General features: G+C 46.9%; 1 protein-coding gene across 2 annotated transcripts in view; it reads left to right on the top strand.

Moving 5' to 3' along the window:
- Positions 1 to 23,858, top strand: part of LEPROT (leptin receptor overlapping transcript) — a 177,531-nt gene that overhangs the window by 114,460 nt on the left and 39,213 nt on the right. For both annotated transcript variants that reach the window (XM_069641977.1, XM_069641976.1), the window contains exon 2: positions 21,572 to 21,647. In XM_069641977.1, the coding sequence (XP_069498078.1) occupies positions 21,572 to 21,647 (76 nt within the window). The remainder of the gene's footprint in view (positions 1 to 21,571; positions 21,648 to 23,858) is intronic.

Below are 23,858 nucleotides of genomic sequence, written 5' to 3'. Positions count from 1 at the left end.
TGGTCCCAGTAAGTGTACAACGGTGGACAGAGCCTCTCATCAGTACATTGTTCTTGGTCTTGGGTGGTTAGAGAGTGTTGAACTGGGTTTCTTTGTCCTATCCTTGCAGTCAAACCAGGTTCGAGATGCATTAATCCAGGTGCTGAGTTGGGTTTAAGGCAAGTCTGTGCAGTTTGATGCAGCATTAGGGTCCAACAGGCTTGGGTTGGCGGTCGAATCAGTTTGAGACAATGTTCACAGGGTCTAGTCGATGCGTGATGCAATGTTTTTCACATGGCAAGAAATTGAGATTTGATGAGCAGCAGTTAAAACCAGCTTCCGGGTATCGATCATCATACGATAGGGCATCATCTGATAGGAAGAGGTTGCCTCTGGCGTACCAGGAGCTAGTACAAAATGTGGTGCAATTAAGTTTCCCTGAGATGCAAATGCAAACTTTAACCTTTTTTATGTATGATTTATTGTGCTTTCAATTTGCTCTAGATGTGCTATAATGCTTCTTTATAAACCTTCCCAAATACACAAGGTTGTCACATAGCTATGTTTGTATGACACCAGTTGGCCTGGATAGCTACAAGTAGCCCCTGGTAGCTGTTGGTGTCAAGGTAATCGGGCTCCCCTAAGCTAAAAATCTTCTAGCAATTTTGAACCCAGTCTCCAGTGGATCGAATTGAGATGCGAGACTGGTCATGTTGGGTGTCCTGACCCACGTTTGGACTATTATGCTGCAACATTTGGTGCTGTGGGCTTAAAAAATCCAAGATGGCCGAAAAAGCCCACATTGTGCCAGAATCCAGGAAACCCGCGCAGTTTTGGCGCACACCAAAATGTTCCTCTGACCTGCCACCCACCAGTGCGAGCGTGAGGGGCCAGGAGTGCCAGGAGTGAAATGTGTGCCAAAGGAAAAACAGCAGTGCCGGTGGCTCAAAAAGCGCTTTGAAATCACCTTTGTTTCTCTGAAATGCAAGCTAAAAATGCCTATTTTAAACATTGCAAGACATTCAAAAATCTCAATGAACACCAGCAGACATTTGGCAGAAGGTAGACTTGTGTGCATACAAAATCTGGAAAGAGAAAGAGCCCAAAATAATGTTCATAATGAAACTGGCTGAGCTGTGGATGTCATCAGCTGAAGTGAAATTGGACTTAAAGCCACTAAAATCGAAATGTTTAAAATAAATGAGTGACCTACTGTTGAGTGTCACATAGTTTGCAACTGTTAAATGTCATAGTTTTGAACTTAGAATCAGTGTTCTAACTGCATGTGTAAAAATTGTAAGTTTGTTTTGAATGAAGAAAAACTGGGAACAAAAGTGACATTTGGCTGAAGCCTGGTTTGAAGAGATTGAATTCTGCCTGGCAACTACCCCCGACAGGAGTTGAAACTTGCTCAGCCACTCTTCCCAGGCCTGGCCTGCATTCTCCTGCCCTCGCCAAAGGGAGATGACACCTCTCTGATTGGATTAGGGGAGGAGCACCTGAGGGACTGCAGGAAACTGAACAAAGCACCATCTTGAGCTCAGGCAAATGTTATATTGGGGGGGGTCGTAAAATAGCTTCCTCTTGGGAGAAGTGGGAGAAGTGCCTCTGTGAGCAAGCTGAGCTTGGGGGAAGTGGACAAACCAAAAATTCCAACGTGCTTTGGAAAAGCACACCCCTTTGGGGCCAGAGCATAATTTTAAAAAGATGGATAATTCATAGTGTGGACTTATAAAAAATTATATAAATAATATCATCATTCTTGTGATTTTTCTGTGCACATTTTAAGAGGTGTCAGGACTCTGTGGTATGTTCTGGGGAGTATTAGCGGAAAATAAGGTTGTTGCTCCAAATGTATGCATGTTAAAAATCTGACACTTATAGAGGGCGCTAGAGGGCCATCCAAGATGGCCGCCATGGCCTGAGCTCCCGCATATGCCCCGCATCAATCCTTAACAATCCTGCTGTTTCCTGCACTGCACAACCCCAACCCCTCGTCTCCTGACCCCCTGATCTACCCAGCTACCGGCCAGTGGTTTTCCGACGAGAATCGGCCTCTCTGGACCTGTTCGGGACCCTTGGGGCCCTGGATCCGTGCCCCACACAGCTAGCCCACCGGAGCAGGGGACGCCGCAGCCCACGTCCAGCAGTGGCCCGTGGGTGCCTGCGCCGCGCCCCCGAGGGGCCCGCCTCACTCAGCGTGGACCGTGCCCTGCGGGAGAGCCGGATCCGGAGCGCGGTGCCCCCCGGGCGTCGGCGAGCGACGGAGGCTCAGCGGAGCGGGTCCGACATCCGCCTCCCAGACGCGCGGCCTACATCGGCGCCCGCCACCCAGCGGAGCCCCCCGGCGTTCCGCCGGAGTTCGGGGAAGAGAGGCCGGAGGACCAGCAGGGGCTCCGGGTGCGAGACGGGGAGCCCTACACAGCTGGACCGCCGAGGCAGAGGACGCCGCAGACCACATCCAGGCGCGGACCGAGCCCTGCGGGAGGGCCGGATCCGGAGCGCGGCACCCCCGTGCGGGGACGAGCGACGGGGGCTCAGAGGAGCGGGCCATCAGCCGCCTTCCAGGCGCGCGGCCTACACCGGCATCCACCCACCACCCAGCGGAGCCCCCAGACGTTCCACCGGAGTTCGGAGGAGAGGGGCCGGAGACCAGCAGAGACACCAGGTACGAGGGGGGGGGGATCGCGTGCCGCCCTGAAGTTGGCTCCGAGCCGGCCCGTCCCACCCCCTCGCCTACCCCCCCCGCCCAGTTAGCCCCGGCCACAGGAGGCCACGATCGGGGGCTGTGGGGTGTGGACCGGTGCTGCGGTTCTGGCGGACTGTCCAACACTCTTGTGGCGCTATTTCCCTGCACCCCGGCACCCAGACAACCACCATACTGCCAGTCGGGAGAGTTATTTCACCCACCTACGGAGGCTACAACATCAAGCCTGACAAGGCTCCTCACCCTCTGTCTCCCCACCGCAGTATCAGAACTATCTCGGGGGGGGGGGGGGGGGGAGTTCACCAGCGGCTGGACCAGCCACCACAACTAGTCGCCAACCCCTCACCCATCAAACCAGATCAGCCCCCGAGAGCTCGCAGAACACAACCCAAAAAGCGGAGCTCCATTTTGTTTTTTGAATTACAATCCGCCCAGCACCGAGCAGCACTCCTACCCACCCCAGACTTTACAAATACAGCGGCTCTCGCTTAAAGTGCACAGGCTCCATAGCAGAAATGGGGAAAAGCGACAAGTCTCAGAGGAAATTAACCTTTGAGGGTGGCGCGACTCCAAGATCCCACGTCCAACGGGAAGACCAAATGCCCGCTCCCAGCGGTTCGCCCCCCACAGAGCCAGAGGGTAATCCATGTGAAATAAAAGAACTCCCTTTAGACCTGAAGGCAGGCATTGGTAACCTGAACAACAAAATGGATGGTCTCGCCTCCAAGGTAGACCTACTTCAACACCGCATCGATACTCACGCAGAACGTCTAAACGAGGTCGAGCAAAGAGTGTCAAATCTAGATGATGGCACATCATCCCTCTCAACCAAAGTTTCGCAACTCGAAGCCCAAATGAAGGCAACAATAGCTAAATGCGAGGACCTTGAAGGTCGTTCAAGGAGGAATAACATAAGAATCGACGGGGTGAGGGAACAACAGCCGCAAGGTAGAATGGAGGAGTTCGTGGAGTCGCTCTGCTCATCACTCTTCAGTAGAGATGCACTGTCTCAATGTTCATAGTAGAGAGAGCTCACAGGATTCCATCGATCCGGCCGGCCCCCGGTGCACCGCCTAGACCTATTATTGCCAGGCTGCTCAATTACAAAGACTGAGACACTATCCTCCGCCTGGCAAGGGAGAAAGGCGAGCGGCTTCATGATGGGGACAAAATCCATGTCTATCCAGATTTCTCGCCCACGGTACAAACCCAGAGGAAATCATTCACCGCCATCAAACAAAGGCTCCGGGCCAATCAATCTTTCCCGCACGGCTCAGAGTGCAGCATGGGGAGAGGGTCCACTTTTTCCAATCACCCGAAGATGCACGCTTGTTCCTAGATCAGATGGGCTGCCCGGACCTGAATCCCAACCGTCCCAGGCCCCAGAGAGACAGAAACAACAGGAATCCGCCGTAACTCGGAGTGACCGGGGGCGAAGTGAAAACTCGCAAGTAGATACGTCGGAAACGGGCTCTACACATAGTGAATTTAATGCGGGGCAGGGAAGCCTGGTAGGCCCCAGGCGCCCCTAGCACAGCTCCAGTTTACCCCCCAGGGTACACTCGGCTACCAGTAGGTCCCTAGGCTGAGTCCCTCGGGGGTACAGTTTACACAGCGGAATGGTTTCCAAATGTTACACTGTTTGGTTTAAAGGGTTTAGGTGGGTTCTCTCTGTGGGCCAGTTGGGGGTTGCCCACCCGAAAGAGGGAACACCATGGGTGTGTGGGGGACTGTCCACGGACGGTGCCCTCAAGGTTCATCAGGAAAGTTCTGCGCCACCAGCTCTCAACCCCCCCACCCCCCCCGCGCGCTCCGTCTCCTGGGCAGATTCCAATGTCGCCTATTCATGCAAGTTACAAAGCTATCAGCAACAGAGCCAACAAGCCTCTCCTCGGTGCCTGTCCACGACCAACTGCAGTAAACGAAAAGCAGACAATTAGAATGCCTTACCCGAACCATTCAACCTTTTAACATGGAACATTAGAGGCGGCAATATTCCAGCCAAAACCAGGAAAATTCTCCAATACCTTAGGCGGCACGACATTGACGTGGCTATGATCCAAGAGACCCACCTTCTACCGGAGAGTGAGCACCAGTGGGCCAAAAGCTGGGGCTGTCACAGATACTACTCCTCTTATTCAACCTACTCCAGAGGAGTCGCCATACTTATACACAGAAGGATGAGCTTCCGCCTGATACGCATGGCAAAAGACGTGGAGGGGAGAGCCATCATGGTGAGCGGGATCGTAACCGGACAGAGGGTGACCTTTGTCAACTCCTACGCTCCAAACACAGACGGCCCTGACAATTTTGGATGGGTACTCACCCAACTCTCCAAGCAGGACCCTGTGACCATAATCTGGGGGGGAGACATGAACACTGTACTTGACCCACTAAAGGACAGATCAAAAGCTTCACCACTGCCTTCCACCAAAGCCGGCCTCCAAATAAAAGAGATCTGCAACGCTTTCAGCCTGATAGACATCTGGAGGGTCTCCAATGGCGACTCACAGGAATTCACATTTCATTCACCTGTACACAACTCGAGCTCACGTATCGACTATCCCTTCGTCTCTGCAAACGGCCCCCTGACAGGTGATCGATGCTGTATACATCCGAGAACTCTCTCCGATCATTCCCCTATCGTCCTCAACTTAAAACCATCCACTCCGACACCACCGTTGCAGAGATGGCGCTTCAAGAACGGCGCGCTAAGGGATGAAGTGTTTGCTTCCGAACTAAGAGACGAGATCATGGTGTTTCTTGATGCCAACGCTGGCTCAGTCCCATCCGCAGGCACAATCTGGGAGTCACTAAAATGCTTTATTAGAGGAGTCTGCCACGCCAAGGAAAATGGCATCCACAAGCTCATCAAGCGCGAGCTCACAAACGGCGAAGGGAAACTAAAGAACCTTGAGCGCCAAGCCATTAACGGGGCGGATCCCAAAATATCAGCAGCTCTGAAGGAGGAACTGACAAAATTCAACCTCGCAGCTGACCGTGAGGTCAAATTCCTGAATCGTAATAGCCAAGCTCGTCAGTACGGAGAAGGCCAAAAGCCCTGGGCCCTTCTAGCAAACTTACTCAGAGCCGACAACAGACTTGCTCACATTGAGTCGATTCGGACCGCTACGGGCGAGACAGTCTATACTGATGAACAGATAGCGGAGGAGTTCAGAGTCTTCTATCAAGAACTGTATAGTGCTAAACTCAACAAGTCTTCGGCGGTTCCACTGGACTACCTGGAGGACACGGAACTCTACTGGGTCGAGCATTCTCTCCGAGAACCTCTAAACGAAATGATCACGCAAGGAGAGATCTTGGAGGCCATAAAGTCCCTCCCCAGCTCCAAAGCGCCAGGACCCGACGGACTGACGGGTGAATTCTACAAGTCCTTCGCGGGAACCTTGGCCCCCCTCCTAGAGGCAGTATATGCGGAGGCGCTGGAAAAAGGACATCTGCCCCCTACCACCTGTGAAGCATATGTTATTCTATTACACAAGCCTGGCAAACCACCAGAAGACTGCTCTTCATACCGACCAATATCTCTCCTCAATCTAGACAATAAAATACTTGCCAAGGTGCTGGCCAGGAGGTTGATGCCATTAATGCCTGCCCTTGTTCTGGCAGACCAAGCCGGCTTCATTCCAGGCCGCAACACGACGTTTGGCCTTAGGAGAATGTTCGGCGTCATGGCCGCTCTAGATCCATCACTGCAAGCTGTGGCGGTGCTTCTCGACGCCGAAAAGGCATTTGACTCGGTCGAGTGGCCCTTTCTGTTCACGGTGCTGTCTAGAATGGGCCTAGGTGCCCGATTTATTAACCTGGTCTCTCTCCTGTATACCAAGCCCTGCGCCAACATTATTGTTGGTACAGCCAAGTCAGCCCCAATAGTTCTGCAACGAGGTACGAGACAAGTCTGCCCACTGTCGGCCCTGGTGTTCGCCCTGGTGATGGAACCTCTAGCCTCCAATCTGCGGGAACAGAGACAGCAGAGGGGACTCATTATAGGCCCTCACAAGCTCATCATCTCACTCTACGCCGATGACGTAGCACTATTCATGCGAAATCCGGAAGAAAATCTCAACCCAGTCATGAGGGAAGTCATCAAGTTCGGAGCAGCATCAGGATTGAAAATCAACCACTCAAAATCCATCGTATTCCCCCTAACACCAGCCACAAAACAGTTCCCAGACGACTTCAACCTCACATGGAAGTGCTCCGGAGTTGGGTACCTCGGGATACAGCTATCTCTAAAACGGCAGGAAGTGTTCCGGGATAACTATGAAGTGGTGGTCAAATCACTTCAGGACAAAATCTCTCGTTGGAAATCTCTTCCGTTGACCCTCTGGGGCAGGATCTCCCTGGTGAAGATGGTGATTTTACCCAAACTATTATATCTCTTCAACAACATCTCAATGTCGCTGCAACAATCCTTCTGGAAAAAATTGAAAAGCCTGGTCCTTGAATTAATCTGGGCGGGTAAGCCAGCGAGAGTGGCATACACCACGCTAACACTCCCAGTCACCATGGGGGGATTGGCTCTGCCGGACTTGGAAAGATACTATTGGGCGGCCCAAGCACAGTTCCTCAGCCACTGGTACGCCTCCCCAGCGATCCGACCTCATGTACAAGTGGAGCGAGCCCTTGCAACACCTAACTTCCTAACTGCAATCGTCCTTAGTCAATTGCCAGTTCCCAGCGCCACGATGAATGTGATGCTCATAACGTACAAAGTCTGGAAGACGCTGGCCCAGAAACTGGAGGTGCAGTCACGGTACTCCCCACTCCTACCCATCAAGTTTATTCCCGGAGTCCCGCTGACCTCGGAGACGGTGTTTCACAAGTGGGTCGACAAATTGAACATACAAACACTGGGGGATCTCTTCACAGAGGAGGGGTTTCTAACACCACAGCAGGCAAAAAGTAAAGGAGGAAACGCGGCCCTGGACGTATTCATCTACTTCAGAACTCGCTATGCCATGCAGACTCTACTGCCAGACTTCCCTAGTCAGCCACCAACGTGGCAATTACTACACAACGTCATCCAGGGCGAGGGCAGGCTGGTATCACAGATCTACAAGGCCCTCACCCCCCACACATCCGTCGCCAAATCAGGTGCAAAGGCTAGATGGGAGAAGTCATTACAGATTAAGATTTCTGATGAAGACTGGCTCTATAGCCTGAAACAAACTCAAAAAGTGGCGCTAAACTCACGCCTTAAACTCATCCAGTTCAACTTTCTCCATCAAACATATCACACACCGGCGAAAACAAACAAGCACCACCCAGACACAGAAGCGAAATGCATCAGATGCGGGTTAATCTCTGCAAACTTTACTCATCTAGCTTGGGAGTGCCCCGAACTCTCGCCCTTCTGGAAGCAAGTTCTACAGACGACAGCGGCTGTTGTTGGAGAACCAATACAACCAAGCCATACAGCGGCCCTGTTGGGCATGACTAGGCTGCTCTCCGCGCCAATAAGGAAACTGGCGGGGGTAATGTTGACTCTGGCCCGCAGGAGGGTGGCCATGGCATGGGGCAGAGGCCCCCCCCCCCCCCGTCGGCCCTCGCCTGGCGCAAAGACTTGCTATATTACCAGGATGTGGAAACGGATTTCATTAAATTACTCCCTCTGCACGCCCGACCTCTAGACATCTGGGGGCCATTAACCCCTGTTCTTGATGGCCGAAGCGGCTGAGCACACTGCTGCATCTTCAGACTCGGAGGACTCCCCCCGGTGAAGTCTGGCCCTGGTTATTTCCACGCACTCGAAGTGACTGCTGGAGGGGGCACTATCTCAAATAAAGAGGACGCTGGTTCATGGGAAGGAGCTAGGGTGGGGCGGGGGGGAGGGGCAGTGGGAGGGTTCTGGTTCCAGGCTCAAAGTTTAAGTCCACCCTAATGTGGGTGTGAAGTTGTATCGTGATTTAAATACCAAAATAAAGTTTTTTAAAAAAAAAATAATAAAAAATCTGACACTTTATCATCTGAAACCCATATCCCTTGTGCACATTTGTGTAAAATCTGGAAAATTTTAGAGGTCGTTATCTGGATGAAAAGGGCAGAATTCTGTCAAAAGTGGACACAACATCTTACAAAGACAGGGATCGGATGGTTTGGTGCTACAGAAAATATGTTAACTGGACATATAATATTAGAAAAATGGTACATAGATAAATGGGTATTTGGATCAGAAATAGATTTGTGTGCAGTTTGGCAAGGGGAGGATCCTCTGACCATAAACCTACTTCATCACTCTGATTCACTGTTCCCTTCTCAAATCAGGTCAAAGAGAAATCCTTGACCTATCAAATCGTGAGTGGGTTGGGCAAAGAACGTTAGCATCCACACCCATTTTCAAAAGACATAAAAATAGCCACTGGAACCCAGGCAGGGACATTCATTTTCCATCCTTCAACTGAATTCCTGTGCAGCACGCTGACGGCGACTCCAGACTTCAAATCCATCAATCTCCAGAGACCAGAACTTTGAACCCAGACTCCAGAACTTGTAGCAGAGAGGCCTGAATCCACAAGCTGAATCCTTTTTCAGCAGGCCTCAAAATCATTTGCAAACTATTCAACAGCCGGGCGAGCTGTTTGAATTCTTTGCCAAGAACTTTTGCCAGAACCGGTAGCAGACCCAGAAAGCAGTGCTGTATCCAGAGAGACCAGACCCAGACCAGATCGCTGTGCAGTGCTGAGAGCTGACCCAGATCGCTGTGCGCAGAACCAGTACCCAGTGGCGAGGGAACCGCAGCCAATCCTGACCCGATCCGTGACGAAGTTGCATTCCTGTCCAAAATATAGTGCGAGTACTCAGCCAGAACTGTGCAAAACCAATCTCTTACTTTAAAATAATCTAATTCAAACTATTTTAACCTATTGAGAACTGCATCCTAGAAATCGTGTCCCTCCTTTTGATTCAAAGCTGCAAAAACTGTCGTCTGTCATTCTGAGCTTTACTTTTATTTTGAGAATCTACCTTCACAAAATCGTCTGTATCTCTTGAACCGTTTGTGATAGAAGCGAGATTTTTATTTTAAAGCTGAGATTCTAAGCTTTCCAACAAGCTCTAAACACGACTTGCTACTCCTTATAGTTCCTTCGTAATTGCGCTCGTCGCACGCGACTAAATTGCCGCGATTTGACATTTTTGTTTTATTTCAGCCATGTGTAAAAATATTTGTCTTTTGCTTCCATTACGGAATTCCGTTTTCAACCTGGTAACCAGCCCTGAATCATTGATAGGGCTGGCCTGAACTGATTTAAAGTATCTCTCACTCACCCTGAACCTCTAGAGGGAATTAAAATAATTTTTAGCATATTTTTTCCTTCTTTGCATACCACTTTTAAAGTACTTTGCCTGTGTTTAAAATCATCCCTGTTTCTCTAAGCTTGCTAGGGGGTAACTGAATTTGTATTGTACTGTGATTGTATTCCTGAAGACTGTGTGTTACTTCCACCTCCTTACATTGCATAGAGGGGGGGGTGAATTGCCAAAAAGGGAAAAGTGATTATATTATGTTTTGCTGAAATCGTATCAAGTTTATCCCTGTGTTGCTTCTTTTCCACCTTGCATTTCCTTGCACCATATAAAGCATTCTCAGCTACCTTATCCTCTATACTACTCCTAAGTAATTAAACCAGTGTGGTAGTATAATACCATCCATTGTTTATCACTGTCATATGTCTAAGTGTGATATCAAATATTAATTTATTATAAAAGGGTGATATATATCTATTGTTTAATTTATCAAATAAACCTTTTCAATTTGCAAAACAAACCTTCTTCTTGGCTCAGTGGGGTCAGGGGGATTCTAAGAGAGGGGCGTTATACAAGGGTTCATCATCCAGATTATAACTTGTCATAAAAATATATAAATAAGGGCTTACCTTGAGCAATCCCAGACAAGGCAATGACTTGGTGGGAATGCTTGATTGAAGTCTTTATCAGTCAAGGTCAGGTCATGTGGGTTTGATGATTGCAGAAGCGGCAAGTTGAAGGCTTCCACAGCTGTGAACCGTTGTGTTTGAACCAAGGTGGTGATTGAGCGATGCTGCTGTGATTCATCGTTGAGCTGGTTCAAAGATGCAGGCAAGCACTTTGAAGTTGTGTAGTTCCAAAAGCTGCACAGTGGGTCCACTCGGCTTGAAAGGCATTGAAGGCAATTTGAAGCTAAGCAAACATGATTCCAGCTCCTGTTTGGCTTCTGGTTGCCGCAATATAGGTGCTGCATGATGAGGCGAGTCACGTAACTCTGCTCTTCCCTGTCCAGTGAGGTAAGCTGGTACCTGCAGGGATTTGTTGGCCTCCAGTGTAGAGCCCATATCCAGTGCACCCCCCAATATTCCCTGAGGATGGTTATGGGTCAGAGCTCTCCTCTGCTTTGGATGCACCCACCTTCACCTCAATGGCAGAGGACTTTGAAATGGACTGCACTCTTAATGGGGATCTAGAGATGTCCTTTTCTTGGTGTTCAGTAAAGAATCAAAGAAGGAGTTGGAGATCCTCTTCTTATGAAGGGTCACATGGTTTTGCAGAGAAGCATGCCTGCTGTAAGGGTTCAAATTGCTGTCACTGGAACAAGTGACCTTTGCCTTCTTGCATCATACCCTTAGTGCTTTTATCCTACAGTAATTTGAGGGCACATGAAGGAAAGAGCCCTAAAGAAGGGCAATATGTTTGTAACTGGCTACCCTAACTCCACACCCTTCCCATGCTTGCAGCTTCAAACACCATTTCGTGTGAGGCTGGCCTTTTGTTGTGAGAGTGCCCTTTTGAAAGTAGGGCTCCTAGGAGATCTCCTGTGAGAGCTCCTATGCCCGACGGGAGGCGTTACCCTTCCTCCCAGGGGAATCAATGGAAGACCTCAACTTGACCATTGTTTCACTGGGAGCAGTGTAGACATCCAGTCAGCCCTGAACACACATTGCCCTAACATAGCTCAGCACACATGGTTGACACTGGTATGATATCAAAATGTGTTTATTGTCTGCTCTTATGTCATTATACCATAACCTGGTATAGCTTATTCTTAGTTTACACTTCTTGCTGATTAATATGGTTTCAATTATTACATTTTGGATCAGATGTGCAGAGGTTAAATTGCAGCCTCTGTCTGCAGTGACTTGGGGTCAAGGCAGCTCTCAGGAATGCACATATGTTCTTTGAACGTGCAACTGAAGAACAGGTGCTGCAGCTGTTGTCGCAGCAAGGGTACATGTATGCACTATGCTTTTGGCATTGAGTCTGATAAACAGAATTACATGCATCATTTTATTAATTAATAGAAATCAAAAAAGACAGGGCTCTTGCCACCCTTGTAGGTGGCATTCTGTTAGCTTGCAAACTCGGAATGTTTAAATGTGTACTTTGGTTGGTATTAGTGGACATACTTTGCATAACAAATTGAAGTGTCGACAAACGGTGTCTCTGCCATAGATTTTCATAGTGCAGCACAGCTTTTTATTTTTCCTTTTCAGCCCTGCTCCCAGTATACTGGCTATGAAGAATGTCTCCTTTTTTCTTTATGGTCTTGTTTCTTTCGGTGATTCTGTGATATTTCCGCATGTGCTAGTTTAGCTCCCCCTCCACCTTGAAGGCGTAGGTCCTTGCTTCACTCGTTGAGGAAACCAAGACCGACGACTCTCATAATGGTTGATTTTGCCACATCTTCCACATGTCTGGCCCTTAGAGCAGCTAAATTGTTGCCACTGGGCAACAAAGCGGGTGTTCTGACCTGGAACTGCCACTGTTTGCGTTGATGCATGTTTTAGCAACTGTGTACGCATCTTCCACTTTATTTGCTTTCAAGCTCTGTTCAACCAAGCCGCCCCTTCTTCCACAAGTTCATGGGGCTGTCCCAATTCTAGTGTTTTTGTTAGTCAGATGCCAGGTTCTCTCAATTTTTGTTTCCTGAGTTTCACTTAGTAACACCCCTGGATCACTTGGGCAACTTCTCATCTTCCTCATTGAGATTACATGTGAAGGCTAGCTGCCTCAGTTGAGCATGAATCCTCTTCTTTTTGCTTTGCATCTCTCAGTAGAAGGTGTTCACGGTCCAATTTAACAGCACTACTTTCACTGCTTGATACAAGCTGTCAATGGGAGACCGTTTTAAAATACTATACATCAGGGCCTGCCATATATAGTGACATTGAACATTTCACTGTATCATTGTCTTCCCACATGGCATCCCAAGTACGTTTCAAATCTCTGTACCCAGGGTGCAAAAATTGCACTCTACACTAGCGATTGGCTAGTGATAATTTACTCTTGGAGAGTAAGAGATGGTGGGCTGTGTGTACGTATTCACCTGAGGTGGCGAGTGAATTTATGGCTGGCTGGTAACTTGAAAATGTGACCCCCTACTGTGCCCATAGTATCCATACAGAGGGGGCAACACATGTTGGTGCATGCTTACCTGCTGTCTGAGCAGGGGGTCGGGCCCTGAGTCCTCCTGGTCCAAACAGGAATTGCCCTTTTCTTCATCTGCCCTTCACTGCAGACGCCTGATATTCTCCTATATGTTCTAAATGTCACTCGGGTAATTTCTTTAGTATCCTTTTTATATACATTTTCCAGTGACCAGGTGCAGGGTATAAAATTGCTCGAGCTGGGAGCCGTTTAGCTCCCGACTATAGGCTAGGACAGCCTGGTTAGCTTAATATCACCAGTTAACGGGAGCTACTTTTGGCTCCTGGTGACTGGTGCCCTACAACCATACCTCATACCTATCTGACATTCGCTCTGTGTATGAGAATTTGTATAAACGGTGTATTAGGCAACCTATAGTAGATGTTCAAAGCGTGATGGTTTACAGTTTGCATCTCATATGAAAGTTAGATTTGTGGCCCGCTATGTAAAGAGAAAGGTGGCATCACCAGAAAGATGGCCACAGAGATGACCAGCTTTGGCAATGCCAACAGTTTGGGCTTTTGTGTACGTATTGGAAAGGCACTTGCCCGGCACTGCTGTATTGGTATTAACTGTCTATTGATTGTATTGGGTGCAAAATGGTGCGAGTACCTGGGCATTTAATAGCAGTTCATGGCAAATATCTATGTGCAAGCCAACACTGTTGGCTTTGCCAATGCTTATTTTTAACAGAACTTCAGTGAAGGACACACACAGTGCTTATAAATCAGTGTCTGAAGGCAGACCTGACTAAGACATTTTATTACAACAGTAGAATGTTTATCGCTCCAAGTAGGTCATTAACTTTCAGAGACTGCTTTGAAAAACACTTTAAGGCACTTGGAGTGCAAAGTTTGATGATCAGGCTTGATTAAAGCAAATTCACACGAGGAGGTGTTTTGGATGGGGGAGGGAGGGGTAGAAACTAGGTTGGACTGGCTATAGGCTTTAGCAAGGCCATGCGCAGTCAATGGGTGTTGTGGTGAATCTGATGATGTCATCACTCCTTCCCAGGGGGCAACCTCACCATGTGGCCAAGGGATGGCAGCCGTTACCTAATTACACAAGGAGGACCACATGGGGGTGGGACGGAGGCGACCCACGGAAGGGTGATGCATCATCAGATGAGACATGGTAATTCCCTTTCCCTTTTGTGGATACCCCTTCCATTTCCCATGTCTTCATGCCATATTGTGCTGATTCCCTTCAACCATCCACAAGACCTATTGGTAACGCCTTCCAATACTCTACACATAAAACACCAATAACTGCCTACAACTCCCATATATCTATAAATACTGGTACAAGGAGACTGAATCGAGTAATTCAGATCCCCAGATATGGTCTAATGGTTGTGAGCATATGATAGGTTCCGGGACATTTAAAAGCTTTACCCAGGGGACGCTCTCTAGCCCTGGCAAGATGGAAAGGAATTCAATAAGGCAGAAGAATCAACTGAAACACTCAGCAGTAGAGTGAATGACAGAGCAATATAACAGGAAGGTCGTTGTTTCTTCCCAGGTCTTTTTTCCCTGGCAATTTACAGGCCTAACTTAGGTTAAAGCTTTAAAAAGGAGTGGCATTGATACTGGCCATACTCATGGATTTGATGAGTTAGTACGATATGGGAAAGGAGTATTAAGGAGAGAAGTAAGACAAGCGCTCATATTGGACCCTGTGGATTATTTGAAAGTAAGAAAATTAAAGCAAGCTCACGCAAATTGGGTCAGAGACACCTGTTGCTGCAAAAAGACGTGGAGATAATGCTTCAAGCTATTAATTATAGAGATATGTCTACTATTTGGAGATTAATATGACAGTCCCTCGCAAAGTTATTTGCAAGCGCATTCATTGTCAGGGGTGCAATGGGAATCCTACTTTGCTAATCTTTACTCTGCCAAACTCTGATCAGTATCTGATTGAGGAAAGGAATGTACAGGAACAGTGCAAATCATGGGCTGTCCTTATTGTGGAATTGGATGCGAATGTAATTGCTGTTGGGAAGGCGAAAACATCAAATGCCCCTGGCCCTGATTGCCTCTCTAATTTAACTTAAAATCTGCACCATTACTCCTGGCCAGGGTGCTATTTCAGCTTTTTCAAAACATAATTTGCACTCGCCAAGCTCCATCATCTTGGAAGGACGCAACTGTGGTTTTGATCTTTAATATGGGCATTAGGTCGGAACTACCGACCGGTCTCCCCTTTTGCCATGTTTATACTGCGATCTCTTGGGAACTGTATATGTGTTTCTGGTAAGTTAGATATATACCAATCTGGCTTTAGGAAGGGGACAAACGCATCATTGAATTGCCAGTTTATCCATCTTTTAGCCAACCAGGTTATAACGTCAGACTGACGGCGGTATCTGGCATTTTTAGATGTAAGGCATTTGTGTAAATCGCTTAAGATTGTGGAGCAAACTGAGGGCTGCTGGATGTCCGGGAGCATTGCGAGACATGCTTGCGTTACTCAGACTTGACCAAAGGAGGTCCTGTTCAGGTTGGATGTATAGTGAGCGGGGCCTTCACCAGGATTGCGTTCTGGCCCCGTTGCTTTTGAATATGTAGATACTGCCTATGTGATATTGGAGCTAATACACCAAAATTGGGCTCACTGAAAGTGCATTACCTCCTATATGCCGACAATTTGGTTTTGGTTGATTACACCCCTGTTGGCATTCAGCGGTCTTTGAAAGCTGTTGGCACTTATTTTCAGGATATTCAACTGAACTAAATCTAAAATCCTGATTTTGAATACTCTTGAGGGGCAAGAGGTGCGGAACCAAATTTGTTTGTTCAATCAATGAGCAGAAAATTGAGGTGGTAGACGTTTTTAAATATCTGGATGTTGTAGTTAAGGCAAAACCATGGCTAGGTGATCTCATGACTAGTTTTCCTCTGCTTTTGAGACGGTCAATCGCGCCATTTTGATCACTCTCTGCAAGGCATAATTTAAAAAAATAAATTGATTAGCAAAATGTGCTAATTAAAATGTTCTTGAATAGCAAACATTGATTAGCAGTTGTGTACTGATATTTTTAATGTCACCAGAAGTTATTTCTACCCAAGACATAAAAGGAGCAACAATACAGCATTTTCTGTACCTCTGAAGTAAGAGATTAGTGAGATGAGTGTGTAAAATGTACAGGTTAGTTGCATGAATGAACCCAAATAAATAGATATGATAAAAAGGCTCGGAAAACAGTTTTCAGTCTAAGGCTCTGTGTAACTTGGTGCAGCCGGTGTTGCACAGGGCAGAGTCTCATTTATTGTTTGGTTGCCCCATCATTTTCTGTGTAAGAAGTTCACAAGTTTCATGAATGAAAAAGTTCATAATGTTAAAGGAAAGTCATAGCTTGAGACTAAATATATAGTATGGTGTTGCAGTAGGCAAGGTAAATGTGACTTCAGGTGCATATGATGGCACTTGCCTGTCATTGATATTAACTGTTTCAGTACAGCATTAAATACTGCTTTCGGGGAAAGGCAAGGCCACTGAAGGACCTCAAGCCTGAGCCAGGTAGGCTCAAGCACAGCATTCCAGCCCTGCCCACCCATGAAAGTGATATTTATTAATATTAGCACTCTGAGCCACATTTGGAGGCAATGACATGTTTTACTTTAGCAATACTCTAACTACAAAATATGTATCATCTTGGAATTGCAGGACTGTCTTGTCTTGATTGTCTATGATTAGGCATGACCACGAGCTTCTTATCTCCACCCCGTTTCCGGCTGTGAAAACACACTCCTGGTCATCAGTCACTGATGTCAAAACTCACCCTAGGCTGTGTCTCAGCACTAAAAGACAGGTGTGTCTATGTTCATGTGCTCATCCACATGACTAAACGTATACAGTCAGGAATTATAAAGGTCTTAGACTCCAAGAGATACCACTCTGACGCGTTACTCTGAATTATACACTTGACACAGGAGTTATCATATTAATACATTTAATATGACCCCCTCACCTCTTTCTTCTGAGGGTTTGTATTCTCCTTACACAAGCAAAAGCAGACATAACATCACCTATGAACAAGATTGCCATATGGGCAAAGAGCATGTTTGATTCTGTAAGTAATAGAACAAGTGGTGGTTTAGTTTAAACGCATGGGTAACCTTTATCCCTTATTAAGCTATGCTATAAGCCATAAGTCTCCATGCACACAGCAAGCATCCACCTGTCGCTCACGTTTAGAGCAGTGTGTGCTTCAGACTCCTTCTGGTGTTGATGAGTTCTGCGTAGTTGGGACTGGCTGTCTTGCTCGTATGCTGCTGCTACTGCTCTGCACTACTCCCCAGGCCCTCCGTCTTGAAACTGGACTGGCAAGTCTACTCCCCTCATTTCCTCTTATTGTGCTGAGCTATATATCAATCAAGTAAAATGGTGGCTCTGCACATGTGGGTTTGTCATATCTGCTGTTTGAAACCGTGAGAGCTAGCGTGTCACTTTGTTCGTTCGAGGTCGAACTCCTAGGTGAAACTACATTGGATGTTTTTTTTCCATCTCAAAGCGAGATGTCTGTACCTGTTAGTGTCTTCACTGTAATCTATGGCATTTTGTGAAGTTCTGCAACATCCCACATCATATACTTCTGCAGGTTATCTTAGCCGGCTGTCTGTTATCAAGGGATATATTTCTCACTTGTAACCCAGTGCTTCCCATTGTACCCTATGGGCCTTGACTTTTGTTAAAGGTGCTTCTGTTCACGTCTGTCAATTTCCTGTTCCTGACTTCTTATCAGATAACACTTAACTGTGTGAGGTTAAAAAGGCTACTAGCTGACAGTTTTGTGGTCGGCTGAACTACCAGAGCAGGAAACGCACCATTTCCTGGTCATTGGCTGATCTGCAGGACTTACAAACACTTGTCCCTCAAGTGTTGCACACGTTGTATGCATTATTAACATCTATGTTAAAGTGTCATGTCTCTCTAAAGAACACATTTTATGGCTATAGTCCATATGCGATAAGAAAAGCTGTCTTAAATTAGTCTGAGTTCATGTCGGTCTATTAAAAAAAATAAAGTAAATACATACTGATCTTTTGAAAACAGGATATAGTTTGCTTGATGCATCCAGATCACTTTTGGTTTGCAATTATTTGAAAAATAACTTTTCTCACCTAGCACTCCGACGCAGGTCTTTTGCACTTTTAAGAGTGGAGCAGGTGGTTACTGCTGCACTCTCCCTGTTAGCCCCTTTGAACGTGCGCCGTGAACCGAGATGAAAGGGTGGAGAAAGCCCTGAGGGTAAGAGGAATGCAGTCCAAGCTGTGCTTTCATTGAACTGGATAATTTAAATAGCTAGCTGTGCTAGACAAGTCTCAAATTAATTGGCAAACCTGCAGAATTGCATCACCAATGCTATGCAACACTGCTTATTTTATGCCTTGCCGTGAGAATCACAAATCGGGCCTTGGAGTGGTTGACCTCCTTCCTCTTGGACCATCTCTCACAGGTTCAACTTGGCTCTTTTCTCTACACCACCACCCTCTCCACATGTGGTGTCCCCCAGGCCTCTAGCCTTCCACCCTGGCTCTTAAGGTCTACTTGGCCCCTTTGGGTCACCTGATTGCTACCATCCCCTCTAACTTTCAGTTTTATGCAGTTGACACTCTGCTCTCTTCAGGCCCCCCCTCAACCTCCTCTCCCCTCTCGCTCATTCCTGACTGTCTAGACGGGATTCAGGATTGGTGCGCCACCAACAATCTGTGCCTTAATGCCAGTACGACGGAGATCCTTCTCATTGGCACCCCGTTCCCGCTTTCTCCATCTCACTCTGGCCGCCCTCCTTGGGCCCTCTTCCTTCACCTTCCTGTGAGGCAAATAACCTGGGTGTCATCTTTGACTCCACTCTCTCCTTCTTTCCTCACATCACTGACCTTGCCCAGAAGGACTACTACTAGCTGCACCTCCTCATAGGTTTTCTACCTTTTCTCACTTTTCCCCCAGAAGCTCACTGTTTCCAGAGCCCTGGTTCTCTCTAGGCTGGACTACTGCACCAGCCTCTTTCCCAATCTGCCTTCCTCTACTTTCCGCCCACTGCAACTAATCCAGAACAGGACTCCAAGACTTGTCAGGTACTGTATCTCTCCAGCCCTGAACTCTTTCCACTGGCTCCCAGTGGCAGCAAGGAGCAAGTTCAAGACCCTTTTCATCATCCACAAGGCTTTCTGGGGCCGTGACCCATACTAAATCCACCTCTCTTCCAAAATACCTTCCTTCTTGTGCCCTTCATTCAGCAACCTTTAAACTTTCTGAGGGTCAGGCGCTTCTCCAGGCAGAGTGTGGGGGGGTTAGATCTCTCTCTCTCCTCTACAGGTGCCTCCCTATGGGATGACCTCCCTGTCCCTCTCATACTTGAGCCTGTCCCTCTCATACTTGAGCCGGACCACCTGAAGTTCCGGAAGCAGCTCAAGGCTATCCCCTTGTCTCTTTCTCTCTCTTTTTCTCTACTACTCTCTCCTCCCCACCCTGCTGTCTGCTGAGCCGACTTGTTGCTTGGCTGCTCTCAGAGCCACACTGCACTTACTCAGATCAATGCTGCCCTGATTGTACTCCCCCCCCCCCCCACCCCCCCCATCCCTCTCCCAGGCACTCTTTCCCCCCCCCCTTCACTTTGCATTGTCGCACTTGCACAATCTGAATGAAACCAGGCTGTTAAATTTTTCCATTCCATGTTCGATTTTCCCTCCAGTTGTGTACCCCCCAACTGTTTGCTTTGCTTAAACACCATATTCTGACTTTGCCAGGGGAGCACAGCCTTCTGCTGCACTCCCCTGGGCTTTTTGCTCACTTTGTTATGGGGAAACTGACATGCCCTTAAAGACAGTCAGCACTGGGAGGCTTTGTTTCCCTTAGTCCTTGTCAATGTTGCAACTTTTCTGCAACATGTTGCAAGTGCACAATGCACCTTGCAGTACCGTGCACTTGGGTCTTCCTGTCATTTCTAAATGCACTTGGGTCTTCCTGTCATTTAAGCCCTATATCCTCTCGAAGGATTTTTTAGGAGAAGTGCAGATGTGCCTTGGACAGGGCTGGTGGCAGCTTATCTTTTAATGTATTTTTAATCCTTTCCTGCCAGGTAAACTGCGGTTACCGCATTTGGCACAAATAGGTGGCCTAGCTCCAAAATGGCTATGCCACGAGGTTCTTTGTCCTGTCCTTTGGCCATCTTGTACCTTCACCTTCCCCAGGTTGAGCCGACCCGGGTCAGTCCTTATTCAGGCATGCATTTTCCCACCAGGCTTTCGCAGGCTTCTGCATGTCTTGTGTGTGCGCCCCCAGGATGTGGGCTGTACTGTCTGGTTCCAATAGACATCCTGGGTGCCAGAGAGTCTGGTGTGCTGTGAAGGCCTGGGACCACCGTGGTCCATGATTGGTCCACATATGGTATACCTGTATGTGAGAAGATCTCCTATTGGGTCCCCTTTGTTTTGGCGTGAAGGAGATTTTGGGTAAGAGAAGGCTCCAACACCCATGCCATGTCGATCTCTGGAGTTATCACTGAATGAAGGATGGGATCTAAGTTTCCTGACACTAAGAAGCCGAGTCGAGGAACCGCTGATGACCCGCTGGAAGGTTTGGCACCCTGAGCCCGCTGTCGTCCCGCTGGACCCCTCTTCATCTGGTCGTCCCAGAAGCCATTTGGCTATTGCAGCAATTTTATGAAAAATATTTTTGTTGATTGTTTATCGTATCATGAATTAGAATTGTATTAAGTATCTGCTTTTAAACATTTTGTTTGTATTTTGTTTGTATAAAATCCGATTACTGTTTTGAATATGAAGTTTTTCTTTGAAATTCTTTCTGTGTGTAAAGCTTTGCTAAAGTTGAAACTAAATCGCACAATAAATGAATAATCTAGCAATTGTAAAAGGGTTTTACGGGGTGTTAATTGTTGTGTGCATGCCATACTTTGGGAAAGTAAAGCAAATTCCCAAATCTTTAAGACATTTCAAATCGTTGTGCATTTCTCCATGTTAAATTGCTATACAGGTATTTATTTTATTTTCAATCTCTGCAATGGTCATTTTAATCAATAAGTATAATGCCACCACACACTCCTAAGAAAAATTGAATTTAATTTCTTTTACTCTTCGTATGTGCTCATTTCTATGTAAGTTATCCATTAATTAAACATTCATCATTATGGTAACTTATTCATGGGAGATGAATAGTTCCTAGGCCACAGTGAGTAGCTCCTGGTTAGAGGAACGTCCTGACATTCGGGAGCTACTTATAGCTCCTGCTCCACAAATCCCAATTTCCACCCCTCGGGTGCATAGTAAGACGATGCCCGTTTTCTAGTTGAAGCCACTTTTTGCATTTCCAGTTGATGTAGTTCTTTATTAGAAACCTATATTTGGGTTTGGATCGTTTTTTATTTATTTTTTATTCAGCCTCTTCCAGAAAAGTGATTTAAATTATATATAATTTTGTTTGTTCATTTCTACTTAGCACTTGTTGCCTTATCCTTCAGTGGAGCCATAGGTCTAACATTTCTTATGCTGGGCTGTGTCTTGGAGAATTATGGGTAAGTGTAATTGATTTTGATTGCATGACTGAAAATTGTTTTGCTTGGTTTTGTGCTTATTGATCAACACATTGTCAAACCCTCTCGTTAATATTTCAGTACTACTTGTGATATTATAAAATGAGTAGTACAGCATTTGGCAAATCATTTCCTGCATTGTGTGGTGTGAATCTAAAATCTGCCTTGGTTTATAAGGATGTTGCAGGCACCTAGCAGTATCTAATTCTAAAAATAAATGTTTCTTTATATTGCTCTTTCTGCCCGACTCCAGCCTCTAAAAGCAGTACTTGGACTAAGTACCGAACCTGTGCTGGTCAGTGTAGTCTTGTTTACAAGATCAATATTTACTGTGGTTCATCCCCATTAGTAAGGCCATTTCTGAAAAGGGGGTGTACATGGAGCACACATTTAAATGTATAGTAGGAAACCCAACCTGACGATCTGTATCTTTGTAAACTATCCAAAATGATTGCTGGATGGAGACAGTGGTTAATGCTTAGATTTTATCACATTTTAATTCTCCATTCACTTCTCACTGAATGTCATAGAAAACATACTTAAAAAAACAGCCTTTTATTTGAGGCAGTGCCTAGTGGGTTAGTATGTATGTGCTTTCCCCCACATCCATTCTGAGAAAGATATCTCTAATAAAGTGCTTTCAAAGAGAGAAAACGACAAAGGAGCATACTTTTGTTTCGACAATCCTGGATGCTTAGTGACAGTCCATTCACTATCTTTAGACCGTCCACATTTCAAATCAGATTCTTCATTTCACACACTGTAACATGGGTCCTATTCTCAATGACAGAAAATCATATGTAAATCGGGGATCAAAATTAGCCACACACATAGGAAAGCCACAGTCCTGAGCTTTACCATCCCCACCTTCCTCCGCTTTCTTATCCCATTACTCATCAGAACTACCTCCCATCAAATCATGCCTACCAACACCTTCACTCCTAAACCTGCCACCAACAACTGGATATTCCAAACACACACCCCTCTCCCCAACATAACCTGCACCAAAGGCATACATATCGTACTCTACTGGCCTGGCCCGGCTCCTTTGCCCCAGACATCACCCTCTGCTCTGCCCCACGTCCTTCCTCCCTAAACAACCAGCATTCCCAACCACATACCAAAAGAAACTCCAGACTCTCAGGACGCACCCATCGCCAGCACCTCCCCATCATACTCTACTGGCCTGGCCCGGCTCCTTTGCCCCAGACATCACCCTCTGCTCTGCCCCACGTCCTTCCTCCCTAAACAACCAGCATTCCCCACCACATCCAAAAGAAACTCCAGACTCTCAGGACGCACCCATCGCCAGCACCTCCCCATCAACAACCCTTACCCCCCCCCCACACAATCTCACTACCGCCATGGCACCCATAATTCACGAAACCCTGGATACTACTGTCTCCATTCAAAACTGCAAAATCACCAGTCCACTTGACCCAACCCCCCCCATCGCCATCAACACTAGATAACCCCTACTAAATGCAATGTCCCTTGGAGCACATGCAATTGAAATAGATGACTCCATACTAGAGTTCAAACTAGATTTCCTGGCGCTCACGAAAACCTGGCTACATGCTGCATCAGGTCCTCAGATTACATTAGCCGCCCCAACCGACTATACCCTCCTCAGAGCAGACCGCACTGATACATAGGTGGGGGAGTAGCCATCGTCCATAAAACCACACTACTATTTAGGGAATGTAAATTAGAAGCACTCGGTGGCTATGAAATTCCCTCCCTCAAACTAGCCGTCAACCATCAAGAAACCATTAATTTCCTAATAGTTTACAGAACACCCAGCGCCCCAAGCAAGCCAGAACTAGACCTACCTCTTCTAATCACTCCACTACTGAAACCTAAAACAAAATACATCATCCTAGGAGATTTTAACCTAGGCTATGATGACCCCGTAGACAGTAAAGCTGCAGCCTGCAAAAAGGCATTCCAGGAGATGCAATTCTCCCAAATAGTTAACGCCCCCACTCATTCCAAAGGAAAAATCCTAGACTGGGTACTCGCTCTTAATACCACAGTAACTGTAACAGACGTCTTCCAACTACACTGCACCTACCACTGCCCAATTAAATTCACAAAAAAGATAGATACTGACCACAAAACCGCAAGTTGCAAATTACCACCCATACTGGTCAGAAATATGTGTAAGCTCGCCTCAGAAAATTTTAAACCAGT

The sequence above is a fragment of the Ambystoma mexicanum genome, chromosome 1q, assembly GCF_040938575.1.
Source record: "Ambystoma mexicanum isolate Mex_15411 chromosome 1q, UKY_AmexF1_1, whole genome shotgun sequence".
Lineage (NCBI taxonomy): Eukaryota > Metazoa > Chordata > Amphibia > Caudata > Ambystomatidae > Ambystoma > Ambystoma mexicanum.
The sequence above is the reverse complement of the archived record's forward strand: the minus strand, read 5'-3'. Positions and strand labels throughout refer to the sequence as shown.